This window comes from Triturus cristatus, chromosome 11 (assembly GCF_964204655.1).
Source record: "Triturus cristatus chromosome 11, aTriCri1.1, whole genome shotgun sequence".
NCBI classification, from domain to species: Eukaryota; Metazoa; Chordata; class Amphibia; order Caudata; family Salamandridae; genus Triturus; species Triturus cristatus.
The window spans coordinates 698,937,899-698,951,671 of NC_140594.1; the positions used below are offsets into that span (position 1 = coordinate 698,937,899).

General features: G+C 50.7%; 1 protein-coding gene across 2 annotated transcripts in view; it reads left to right on the top strand.

Moving 5' to 3' along the window:
- DZIP1L (DAZ interacting zinc finger protein 1 like) overlaps positions 1–13,773 on the top strand; it is a 521,233-nt gene that overhangs the window by 119,862 nt on the left and 387,598 nt on the right. For both annotated transcript variants that reach the window (XM_085634320.1, XM_085634319.1), the window contains exon 3: positions 12,326–12,410. In XM_085634320.1, the coding sequence (XP_085490446.1) occupies positions 12,326–12,410 (85 nt within the window). The remainder of the gene's footprint in view (positions 1–12,325; positions 12,411–13,773) is intronic.

Consider the following 13,773-nt stretch of genomic DNA (forward strand, 5'->3'; position numbering starts at 1 on the left):
CCAGTCTCCATCCCCGCTAGTTTCACGATACATCTTGCCTGTTACAGTCTATCCATTGTCCGTAGCAAATAAATGTCCTGGGAGGATCTCCCTCAGTGAGGTGTGAAATAACTAAGCATACAACAATCAAATCTCCAATCAGCCACATGTGTGTGCTAGTTTTAGGAACAATCTTCCAACCCCAGCAATACTTGCGCTTCCATAGATCCACCGGCAGGCATTCCATATCCCCAAGATCTATTCAGGCTCCACCGTCTTCTCACTTCTTTCAGCGGAGCCATCCCCAGATGAATCGTCCAAGTTCCCCCTCTGCTGTCTGGGTCCGGCAGTACGATCTCTTCTCTGGCCCCCCACCCTTCGCCACCCCTCCAGCCAGTCCCACGCTTCCTCCGGCGATGCGAAGAACCATGTTCTGCCGTCTGACTCTACTCTAAGTTTCGCGGTAAAGGGCATGGCGTATTTTACTTCCTGGTCTCGGAGCTCTTTTTTCACTGCCTGGAAGCTGCGACACTAGGCCTGAACTTTGACTGTGAAATCCGGAAAAAATGTAACTTGGCTGTTATCAATCTTTAGAGGCGGGCTGGATCTTGCCGTCTGCAGTATGATATCTCTGTCCCGGTAATTAAAGACCCGGGCGATGAGGGGTCTCGAGGGGGAGGGGGGGGCAGGTTTCGGCCTAAATCCCAGCACCCTATGCGCCCTCTCTATCGAGAAATAGCACTACAGGGTCTTGGGCTGCAAGTGCTTGGTTATCAATTCCTCTACATATAGGTCAGCTGCTGGCCCTTCGGCTCATTCCAGGACGCCTAAAATTCGTATGCTGTTGCAACGTGCCCGGCCTTCATAGTCATAAAGTTGTTGCGCCATTCGCTCCTGTGTATTCTGCAGGTCAGCCACCTACGTTTTGGAGCTGGGAAGTGTCCGTTTGCAGCACTGTAGTAACGATTTTGAGTTCCTTTACTCTCTCATCTGCTCTTATGAGAGAAACCTCAACGGTAACTGAGTCCAACGAGGTGCGCACTCCGTTTATGGCCGCCATGACATCGTGGAGTGTTGGCTCCGACCCTGGTTTAGGGGCATTTTGTGCCTCAGTTATTTCCATTTGGTGTGTTTCCCTGTCCTCTCCTGTTTTATTCAAGGTGAATTTGGCTAGTTTGTTCTGCGCGTTAGCCTTAGGACCCCTGCCTGTTGCCATGTGTGCACGCCGGCGTCGTGCAAGTCAATGGTAGAATCCGGAACGGCCCCGGGTATTCCCCGCCGCCTACCCAGCGAGTATGGTAGTCTCGCCGTTGGCCTGTCGGGTTTCTCTCGGGTCCTTTTCCCAAATCAGGTCTCTTCTCCGTCCAGGGGCTCTCTATGTGTATGGACACTCCACGACAACGTGGGGCTCCACAAGCGGCACTTTATGCGCCCACTCCTCCAACTGATCTTTGGTGGGCAGGGTGGCGTGCCTCGACTATCGCACCCACCACTCCAGCTTCGTTTATATCTGAATTGTCTCTGGGTGGACTCCTCTTTTCTTTGGAGGTTACTGGCTCCACCGGCGAAAGTGTGGAGTGAAAAGAACCACACACTCCGCTCAATGAGGGCGCTGCTGCAGGCGGCGGCGTTTACTCGCACCCTCCTTCACCACCCAGGACCCTTGTCTGCTCGGTGCAATCCGGCTGTTTCTGGAATCTCCCCCGTCTCTGGTATCTCGCTATCTGCCGGCGCTTCTGTCTCAGCTTCTCTGCCTACGGTATACAGGTGTGAGCACAGCCACAACCGGAGTTATAGCCCCTCACAATTTAGCTCCAGCCGAATGTCTGTGGAATTGGGGTGGCACCTGCTCAGTACGCTTGCAACCTACAGCCTCCGTCGAGTTAATTATGGCTCGCTTTTTATAGCGCAAGGGCCTGTTCTCTGTTGCTATCGGCACTGAGAGAGGGGGGCTGCTATCCCTGGATATCTTCTCCTGCGTCCGCCGGAATGCGCTTATGCCCCTAGGTAATTTCGAGACCCCCTCCGCTGTCTCCCCCCCTTACAGAGTCTCGTTTCTACCCGGGTCTGGTCAGGGCCTAGCAGGCCTTCAAAGCTGGGGCCTCGATTTATGGGAGCGGCCCCGGGACGCCCGTCAATTCACCTCCGGGCTGCCACTGCTACATTCCGGACCCCGCACACCTTTTCCTCCGGGGCCGCCGCTCTCACAGGCCCGCGCTCTGCACCGCGGCTCGTCACCGTAGGGTGGCGGCGTGACGCGGCAATACTACAGGACACCGAATGCCATCCTCGGGTACCTGGATGCCGCCATGTTGAAGCCTCTCTCTTTTTTCCTTTCACCTCACTCGGGCACTTCGGTTATGTCTCCGTTCTCCCTCATTCGCCCTCCACAAGTACCTCAGGTCTTGCCTCACTTTCGTAACGGGTTTACAAGTATAGATGGCACAGGATTGTTCAGGATAGCCGGCGGGGATGCGGGAGCTCACATAGGCAGTGGCCATACTCGTCGTCTGCTAGCCACGCCCCCCGCAATAGTACATTTCTGAATGTAATAATACTTTGAAAGCTATCTGACGTGAAATTGTACTGTTGTTTGTTATTATTGATTGTAAAGGCTTTAAGTAACCAAACAATAAACGTATTATTAATACTTACATGCGACCCATACAGGAATGGCTCAGCAACAAATGATCACAAACCATGGGGATCTGGGAGGATCAAATGGTGGTCACTGCACAAATTCAAAGGGAGGTACAGTGGTGAAATGTAAGCAGCGTAACAATAGGGAGACCTTTCAGGTTGCCAGCCCCCACGGTGAGCATAACAACGGTGTGGGGAGCACACAAGGACGTATGAAGGTCAGTCGTTCCATCTCTCATACCTAGCGCAGAAGATATGGAGGTGGGCAGTACGATGGAGTACAACCCTGCTGGCAGTACACCTCCTGGGAGATCAGAACATGGATGCTGAGAGGCTAAGCAGATGGACAAGCGTCTCCCACTGATGGGAACTAAACCAATAAATACTAGATGAGTTCATCAGGAGATGGGGTATACCAAGCATAGACCTATTCACAAGCCCAGAAAATGCAAAATGCTGAGACTTTGCATCCAGATACACACACCGGCAGTCGAAAGGGAAGCCCTGTCCATAAACTGGTCATGGAAATTTGCGTATGCCTTTCCACAGAGTTCCCTGATCCCAAGAGTGCTAACGAATTTAGGCAATCAAGAGATGACACTCATTCTCATGGCCCTGCAGTGGGACACGCAGACGTGGTTCTCAGAGCTAATGGAGGCGACCAGGGGTCAGATCATGCCTCTGAGGGCATTGCAGAACCTCTTAAGGATGCAGAACGGGAGGTACGACCTGGAACCAACCGCACTCAACCTGGCTGCATGGCTTCTGGGTACCTCAAGTCAGGACACCTAAGGCTCCACCTCAGAGCAATTGAGATCTTGAGGGAAGCAATAAGGCCGACCATAAGAAGATACTGCACGGCCAGGTGGACCAGATACATCCACAGGTGCAAAGACAACAAAACGGAGACAATGACGGAAGACAACACAGTACTAACATATCTCACTCACCTAGTGGACATCGGCCAGACCTACCTGTCATTGAAGGTACACCTAGTTGCTTACACTTGAGGAACCACGGTAAACAGTTTTTTCACCCTCCCGGTGGTGAAGATGTTCCTAGAAGGATAAAAAAGAAAAGCGCAGTCAAGAATTGTGAAAGCAGCAATCTGAAATTTAAACATTGTACTCACGTAGCTGATTATGGAATCTTTCAAACCTATTCACAATGCAGAACTAAGACACCTCACTCTAAAAACTGCCTTCATAATAGTGCTCACATTGTTACACAGGGTGAGTGAGCTCAAGCACTCACCATCCTAGAATCCTGTGTAGATTCATACAGACAATGTGGTATTAAAGACAAACCTCTGGGTCCTACCAAAGGTAGTGTCACCATTTCATGCCAACCAGAGCATTTCAGAAACCAAGACCGAGAGAATTCTCCACACCTTAGACGTGCAAGAGTGCTAAAGTACTACCTGCAGGAGACCTAGACACTGAGGAAGTGAAAAATAGCTCTTTATCTCTTCTGTAATAGCAAGCTAGGGTGTGCTTGTCACAAAGGGAGCCATTGCACAATGGATAGTGGAGACTTGGTATGAGAAAGCAGGAAAGCCTTAACCTTCACACCCCAGGGTGCATTCCACAATAAAGGATGTAACCCTGGCTTTCAAGGCAAGCGTACCCATCTGTGACACCTGCAGGACCGCAGCATGGTCTTCAACACACCCCTTCACAAAACACTACCGTGTAGACATCCAAATAAACAAGAAAGCATAGGTGGGACAGAAAATTCTACAACACCTGTTTGCTAATTGAAGCATATTTTAGCCACCCAACCCCTCCACTGGAAATGAATACCGTTAGAGAGTGAAAAATGTCCTAGCTATCGTAACAGAAAGTTTAAATTCTATTAAGGATTCGAAGGCGAGAATTAGGCTTTTTTCTTTTTGTTTATTTTTACAGCAACCATGTCAAAACAGAACACTTAACACTTGGACAACATATCACATGAGTCCAAAACTACAACAAAGTTCTAGAACCAGAAAGTCCATCCAATCAGGGACCTCCATCTGACATAACTGTTGTTTCCCTTCCTAGGACTTCCTCTTCCTGCGAACAAGCCGACTGTGGAAGATCATCACTCCTGTTTAGAAGAATTTGTTCTTGCAACAAAATAACATGTTTGAGAACCTGGACTTCCGTTATCACTCGAGATAAACTGACAGTACTCCTTCCACGAGCAAGCAAGACAATCACAAAAAACATTACATACATCCATACGAAGTACCAATGCCCGGTTGGGCCATGCACCAGAATGCGGGTGGGCGAATCCTAGCCTCCTAGTCCTTCATAGAAATGAAACTTTTCGTTACGATAGCTAGGACATATTTCATTCTATGGCAGGACCCGGAGGCTAGGATTTGGCTAGTTCAAAGCTTATCCACCACGAGAGCTGCTATTGTGGTGACTGGTTTAAAATAAAACCTTTTGAAGGTAGAGTCCGAAAACCAGTCAGCGACATTCAAAATATCCTTCAAGCGGGCCCCCAACCTGAAGGCTTTAGAGGCCATTGCGCCTCCTGCTGAATGAGCACCGAACAGTTTGGTGCCTATACCAGCCTCTTGCATAAACCACCAAACCCATCTGGCTATGGTCGGGACGAGACCACCCTGAAGGGCTTTCGTAGCGCTATCAGCCATTGGTTCTTCCCATGGGGTCAGTGCTCCGCAGTCATGGCTTCATAGGCCTTTACACATCAGACAACGCACAACTTGGGAGACTCCGTAAATGCTGGATAGGAGATCACCTGGGATTGTGTTTTGGTTCGTTTGGTCACATGAAAGGTGACCCTGTCTGAGGTGAAAGATCTCCCTGAAGGATCCAGTGCCCTGACATCTGACACTCTCGTGCAAGAGATCAAACAGAGCAACATAGTCAACTTGGCCGACAACTGTTTGCGCGAGAGATACTTATTGCTCGGCCATCCCCGAAAGTAGGTTAAGGACATTATTTATTGTCTCACAGTGTAGAATATCTCGATTCCGGGGAGAGTGAAAGCCTGATCCCAGGGAGCAATTTTCTGGCTAGCGGATGTTCACCAACCGGAGAACTCGCCACTAGAAAGCGTCCAGCTGAGATTGCCGACCTGAACATATTGATAGAGCGATACACTAGATCCTCAGAGGCCAAAGAGGCTAGGAAATTGAGGACGTTCACAACATCTGTCCCCACAGGATCCAGATGCCGTCGCAGACACCAATCCACTTATCAAGTCCAGGTTGAGCGGTATCGTTTGACTGTACTGTCTGCCCATGCTCGAGCCAAGAGGTCTGCTGCGTTTTGCGAAAGGCCCGGGACTTCCCATTGCCCCTAGTAATCCTCCACGCCATTAGCGGGAGACTGTCCCTCGATATCAGGGTATGAGGATTGCTGCGTGGATCGCCAGGGGATGAGGTGATGGGTTTAGGAGGATTGGAGTATCCCAAGAAAGTTCCATCAGAACTTGGAACCAAACTTGCGACCTCCACACTGGTACAATCACCACTACCTCCGTGCGTTGAAGACACACCTGAGTGGTGAGCTGCATGATCATGGCAAAATGCATAGCCCTGTTCTGTCCCCCAGTCCTGGAGGAAGGCATCGGTTTCCACCGCTCCTGGGTCTGGCCGTCAGCTGGTGTAGCTGGGGAAGTTGATGATCGAGGTGTGATGCAAACAAATCGATGGTGAAGGGGCACCAAAGCGTGACAAGGGCTTGAAACATCAGCAGGAATAGTTTTCACAGGCCTGAATCCTGCAGATGACGCGATTGCCATAGGCCTCCTTGTTGGTTGAACTAGGCAGATGTTCTGCAGTCACTAAGATTTGATGTTCCAGGCAGAACTCCCAGAAATCTTTGGCGAAATCCGCCAGGGCCTTGGACCAAGTGCCCCCGAGATGATTGATGTAACGAACCGCCGCCACAATGTCCAGCTTGAGTAGGACACAAGAATGCGCCTGTTCCCTTGTCCAACAACGTACCGCAAAGGGACCCGCCATGAGTTTCAGACAATTGTTATGGAGGGATTGTTCCTCTGCGGACCAGACACAGTTGGTAGTGAACTCTTCACAGCGGGCTCCCCAGCCTGAGCCTCTGGCGTCCGATTTAATGACCAGGTACGTGCGGGAACCGAAAATGGCACGCCTATTCCATGCTTCCATGTGGGACAGCCACCATTGTAGCTCTGCCATGACCTCCTCGGAGAGTGGCACCTGTTGTGCATACGTCCGGCCCCGACGCAGGTGAGACGCTTTTAGTTGTTAGAGTTCCCATAAATAGAGGGGTCCTGTAAAGATGGCTTGTATTGAAGACGACTGGAGCCCGAGCACTCTGGCGATATTGTGCAAGGAGATCAGCGGTTTCGCCAACATCCTCCTGACTTCGTGCCTGATCGCTGCAATTTTCCTGGACGGCAGGCTCAATGTGGCCTCCACCGAGTCCAAGACAAACCCTAAGAAGGTGATTGTCTGCGAGGGCTACAAATTGGACTTCGCCTGGTTGATGACAAAGCCTAACTCCTGAAGCAGTTCCACCGCCTTTCCCAGCTGGTGGGAAAGGTACCAGGAAGATTGGTGCATGAACAACATATCGTCCAGATACACGATCATCCGAAGACCCCTCTCTCTCAGAGGTGCTACCACCGGGTGAAGCACCTTGGTAAAGCACCACAGAGCCGAAGACAGGCCGAAGGGCAGCGAGGTGAACTCGAAAGTTTGGTTCCGCCATTGGAATTGGAGATAACACCGATGCAGCAGAAAAATTGGGAGCGTAAGGTAAGCGTTCTTAAGGTCCAGACCGGCCATCCAGTCGTTTTGCCGCAGGAGAGTGCGTAGCAGGTGAATCCCCTCCATTTTGAAGTGGCGGTAAACCACCCACTTGTTAAACTCCCTGAGGTTGATAACTGGGCATTGACTCCCCATCCTGTTTCTGTACTGAGAAGAGATCGCGTAAGAACCCCCTGGGTGAGGTGTAGTGTGACAAGTCTTGCACTGTCCTCTCTGGGAAGGTTGTCCTCTACCGGAGGCTGACTGAGAGGAGTGGCCAGCCGAGAGCCCCCTACCACAGCCAGCCCCAGACAAAATATGTGCGTTGAAGATAAGCTTCACACTGGATTGGGCCTTGTCCAGAGAATTTAAGGTGGACACAAACTTACAAAGTTCTTTGACGAAGGGATCGCCAACAAGCCCTCCCTGCGCCATCTGCCCTGCTTCCGATGTTGCCAGCTCACCCATTTTCAGGTCCAGCTTAATCAGCAAGGACCTGCGTCTCTCCGTAGAGATGATACAATTGGCGTTCCCTAAAAATATCGCCTGTTGCGCCCAGCTAGATAGGACGTCGAGAGGGATCAACGGCCCGGAGGCTTTTGTGTCCTCCACCATGTCAAAAATTTTAACTATCCAGCAATTTATCTTGGCATGACCGCCAAGAGCGCTCAATGCCCTTCTTGGGATCTTTGATATATTTGGATAGGAACGTTGCCATACGGGCATCGATCTCTGGTGTGGCTTGCACCTTGCCCTCCAATGAAGGTCTAGGGTACTCTGATCTGAACCGGGAGCGAACCTTCTGATCTAGAGGCTTGCGCAGCCTCCTGGCCATATGTTTGGCCACTTTATCGCCTGGGGCCCACTCCGAGGAGCGGGGGTGAAGCAACTCCTCTGGATCTGACAGAAGAGGGATGGGGACGGGAGGGGAAGTGGAAGTGGAAGGTCTCCAAGGTCGTTCGTGGTCTGACTCACCCTCTGATCCCGTAGGGGAATCGTCCGTAGGGGAAACGTCTGGGACTTGGTTGTCCGAGGGTGGGGGTGGGGGAGCGGTCGGGACGTCGACTGGAGGGGAGGGGGGTTAGCCCCCAAGAACGCCTTTTCTAATCTAGCGAAGGCGTCTAAATCTACCCCATCAGATTTGAGCGTTTGCATGGATTCTCAGGGCGGGAGGGAGACAATGGTCTCCTCTGGGGGTTTGGGGGCCGAAGGCCCAGGAGAGTCTTCCCTCAAGGTGAGGGGTTGAAGGCACCTTTGCGCTAGGTCCATTTGTCTGTTCTTCAGAGGAGCCATTGCATCCGAGACCGCCCTGATTATGGAGTCATCCACCGCGTCACAAAAGTCATCAGTCACTGGGAAATACTGGACCTCCTTCCTCATAATACTCCCAGAGATCCTCCATCCTGGTAAGTGAACCAGGGTAATGACAGTATGTCATGAGGAAAACAGGGGTAGGGTGGCCACCCACCAGGTAAGAGGCGTAAAGTATCTGGAATCCCAAGAGGCAAGTATTTAGCTAGAGGGGTACAGGGTCTGGGATCCCCAGAGGTAAGAAGCTAGCTAAGCTATTGCCCACAAAATGGGTGCCTCCCTGGAGGCAGTTGGAGCTAAGGAGGCTGTAGGGAAGGGCATTAGGCCCCAGGCAGACTCTGTGCCCTGAGAATTATCTGGGCAAATCTACAGAAAAAAACCCTGTACTCACCTAAGCCCACAAAACAGCCTGGGCCTGTCTCTCACAGAAGAACCAAAGGTCGTAGACCCAAACGTACCCCGCAGAGGGTTTTGCTCCAGGTCGGCCGGGAATTCAGACTAAGCGGCTGCATCGCATGTGAAGGTGTGAAGCCTTGACCACTGGATCAGGGCCAGCACTCTCCCCAGCAGCCTCGTCTGTCTGCCTGCCCCAGCTCCGTGTCCCCGCTCAGGTTTCGAGCCAGCAGTCCGTCCCGGCGCCGCTGCTCCACCCTGCTGTGCTCAGAGAGGCCCCCCCTGCGTGACAGCACTTCGTATTTGTTTTTTTTTCTTTTTATTTTACTCTTCCTCTGTTCCTCTGATTACTGTATTCTGCGCTGTGTTGCCGTTTTTCCAGCCGCTGCGCCCCCTGCGGCCCTGCCCACCGATCCAGCCCGTTCATGCCCCCTACCTCTGCTCCCGCCCCCCCTCCCCTTCTTATAGCGACCGCTGCGCGTAAGGCAAGCCCGTCTGCGCCCATCCGCGCCTGGACCGGGCCCAGCGCCAGACCCACTAGCCCCCGCGACCCCCACAATACCCGACGCAGCTACGATGCCAACACCCTCCACGCACTCAACGACGGCCGAAATTCCACCTGCTTCCATGCCAAGCTCACCCACGGACCCTTCACCTGCCGAAACTGCAGCTACACCAGCCAGCGTACACCAGCACGTCCTGCCCATCCCAACAGTGCACACTACAACTATCTCAGCTGCATAATTCTCAACACCCACTCAGTCCACAAGCACGCCGTCGAACTCTAGGACCTGCTCGACTCCTCTGCCCCGGACATCGCCTTCCTGACGGAGACCTGGATGAACCCCTCCTCAGCACCTGACATAGCCATCTCGGACGGCTACAAGATCACCCACAGGGACCGAAACAACAAACCAGGAGGACAAATCTCCATCGTCCACAGGAACACCATCAGAATCTCAACCAACATCGAAGACTCTCTCAGCATGGCCGAACACCTACACTTCCACATCCACGTCGATCACACCACCACCCTCAGAGGAGCCCTCGTCTACTGTCACCTGGGACCCCGACCACAGTTCAGCAAATCCGTCGCCGACCTCATCAGCACACACGCCCTCGCCTTCACAGACTACATTCTCTTCGGAGACCTGAACTTTACACCTCGAGAACGCCAACGACAGTAACCTTCAGCCACACCACGGAACTTCACTGGACCGACCACCACTGCATCCACTTCTCCTTCGAGAAACACATCATGCACAACCAACCGCAACGTATTCCACACCGCAGCTGGAAAAAAGTCACCGCGGACCAGCTCATCACCACACTCTCCCGAGACCCTCCACCCGAGCCCTCCGAGACCAACGCAGCAGCCCACAACTTGAGACAATGAATCGATGACTGCACCAACACCCTCGCCCCGATCAGGAAACCCTCCAACAGGCACATCGACACAAGAGCCATCTGGTTCTGCGCCGACCTCCAGAACTCCAAGCACACCTGCCGAAGACTCGAGAAGCAGTGGCGCAGTGACCAGACACCAGACAACCACGCAGCCCACATGAACGCCAGACGCAAACACCACCAACTCACCCGACCCGCCAAAAGAACCTCCTTCAAGGAACGCATCAACATCAACGCACACAACAGCAAAGAGCTCTTCAACATCGTGAAAGAACTCGCTACCCCCAGCTCCAACGCCATCCCGCCGTCACAAGACCTCTGCGACTCCCTGGCTACCTTCTTCCACCACAAAACTCCTCCACACACCTCATCCTCGGACTCCCTCGCCACGGCCACATCTCCACCCACCTGAGAGACCTGCATTGGCTCCCGGTCAACAAGAGGATCACCTTCAAGCTCCTCACCCACGCTCACAAAGCACTCCACAACGCCGGACCAGCATACCTCAACGAACGACTGTCCTTCTACACCCCAAACCGTCAGCTTCGCTCCGCTGACCTCGCCACCATCCCACTCATCCGCCGAATGACCACCGGCGGCAGATCATTCTCCCACCTCGCCGCCAAGACATGGAACACCCTCCCCGCCCACCTGCGTCAGACCCAGGACCTGCTGACCTTCAGGAGACTTCTCAAGACCTGGCTGTTCGACCAGTAGCTGCTTCCCCCACCCCCTTAGCGCCTTGAGACCCTTACCGGTGAGTAGCGCGCTCAACAAACGTTTGATTGATCGCGTAGCCGGAGGCGCTCAGTGTCCTTTGAAATTGATGCGATCTTCGTCTCACGGGCTACACGTGTGTCTGCACCAAAACTCGGAGGTGCGCCCTCTAGCAGCCGGATGACCGCTGGGCACTCCAGTCCCCAGGGGAGCGCAATCAACAATGCAGCCGCGAAGAACTGACAAAGCATTCCTGCGGCCGCTGCGACAGAGACAAAGTCCCCGCTGTGCTATGTTCACTTCAATAAACCTGCCAAGATTAACTTTAAAAAAACAGTAAGTGCGACGGGAAGCCCGTGTTACAAATGTATATAACGATTACAATGATAACTGAGACAAATAGTGAAAGAAGGAAGGGTAAACCCCCCCCACACTTAACTCACGAAGAAAGGGGAAGTCCTAGGAAGGTAAACGAAGGTTATGTCAGATGGAGGTCCCTGATTGGACGGACTTTCTGGTTCTAGAACTTTGTTGTTGTTTTGGACTCATTGGATATGTAGCCAAAGTATTAAGTATTATGTTTTGACATGACTGCTGTAAAACTAAACGAAGAGAGAAAAGCCTAATCCTCTCCTCTGGGTCCTGCCATATAATCAATGCACAGCATGTGCATCCAGTAACGGCTTGATGCTGCAAATCAAAATGGTTACTTACCAGTAGTAGTAGTTTTGCAGCTTCTACTTTTTTGGATTCACATGTAGCCCACCCCCTCCCCAGAAATATGAGGGTACAAACTAGGGAGGTTAAGGACTCATCAGGAGAAGAAAAAGCTCCAACCAATAAAGCTGTCAAGAGGAAAAAAGAATCTGAAGATGGCGCCCCGTCATGGGGACTTCTTGGGCGCCGTCTGACATCTCACCACCTTGAAATAATGTACAGCACTTGAATACAGAAAACTCTTCATGCTGCAAAACTACTCCTGCTGGTAAGTAATCATTTCATTCCTAGCAATAACACTGTTACAAAAGTACCTCATTGTGATATACTGACCGATGAAAAGTAATACGCAGAAAAAAAACGAAAAAAAAACGAGCGCATGTGTCACAGTAATGTTTTTCACTTCTCATGCAGTGCGAACTCTGCGACAAAGCCTTTTCACAAGTTTCCTACCTCGAATACCATATAGAACGCCGACACCCTGAGGCCAATGAGATTGGTAAGTGCAAGCATAGTGTTGGTGAGATGTGTACTCTGTTTCACCATGTTAAAGCCAAAAATTTCAGTGTGCAGTTGAGTCTTGTATGTGGTAAGTTTAAAAAGACAATCAGCATGTTTTTATATTTGCCAAGATGAGTAGGCTTTGGAATGGTATTGTGTACACTTATAGAAATGTATTTGTTCAAATGAGCACACACGCTCAGTTCAAGTAATGTATATCACACATACACAAGTGTCTGCAAAGTGGATATTGACACATCGCCATTAAGAACTGTTCCATTTGCGATAAATGTATTATTTGATGTGCATTTGACAAAACTGTGATAAGTGAACATTGAACACAATTAATTACTTTTTAAAGATTATTCTAAAGGTTTCAGTACAGTTAGACCATCATCAGTCAATGCTCCATGACGCATGCTCTCTCAGAATGATAGTGCATCAAATCTAATGTTTATTCACTTGGTTTATAATGTGAGCAAACACACTTGTAGACATTTATAATAACACAATAGTCCATAAATGATTACAATTGGATCCTTGAAAAGTCTTTCAGAACGGTAAGACACTACTACACATTTATAGTGTCCGTGTCCACACCGCAAGGTAGTCACACAAATGGATATACATGTCCTTCCACCCAATGTATTTCCAAAGTGTCTAAAGTAGATATCTTCCAAAGTCCATCTTAGCCTTAATAGACCTCTCTATAAGGACTGTCTCATCCACAAATGATTTTCACAGCCTCTTCAGGACATAGCACAAGGAATGCGTATTATTCCAGTGAGTACTAGTTTGAAAATAATAGGCGATTTATGAAATTCTTCACAATCCTTATCCTAGACAAAGCTGGGAGAGTGACGAGACAGCCGTCGCCTCAAAAAGGGTTGAGCGAGCCAGATACTTTTGATTCTGTCCTGCCTGGCACTCCCAACCAATAGGTCTGGCTTATAATTGAGAGTGTCCTTTCAGTCACTAGTCAGATCAGGCTCTCAAGTCATCATACATATTCACTGTCACTCATCCATCCATCTATCCATACATCCATTTGCCACTGACTCATTCTTGCATTCACACACTTACTCATCCACAATTAAATACAGACAGAAACTCAGCAACCTAAAAAATTAACATAGAGAAAAGAATAATCTGCCACCTCAAACGTGGCACGCATATGCTTACACTACAAAATAAGATTAAACATAGCAGCGGGTAGCTCTCTTGCAATGATACATAATGTATGGTTGTAGGAAGCTGTGTTTCTGTTGCAGAAACCCTGCCACTTTTCGCCAGACTACTGATGCACTTTGACTTGATGTGCCCTGGGTCCCTGCCAATCAGGTTCTCGGGGCCTGTGTTTT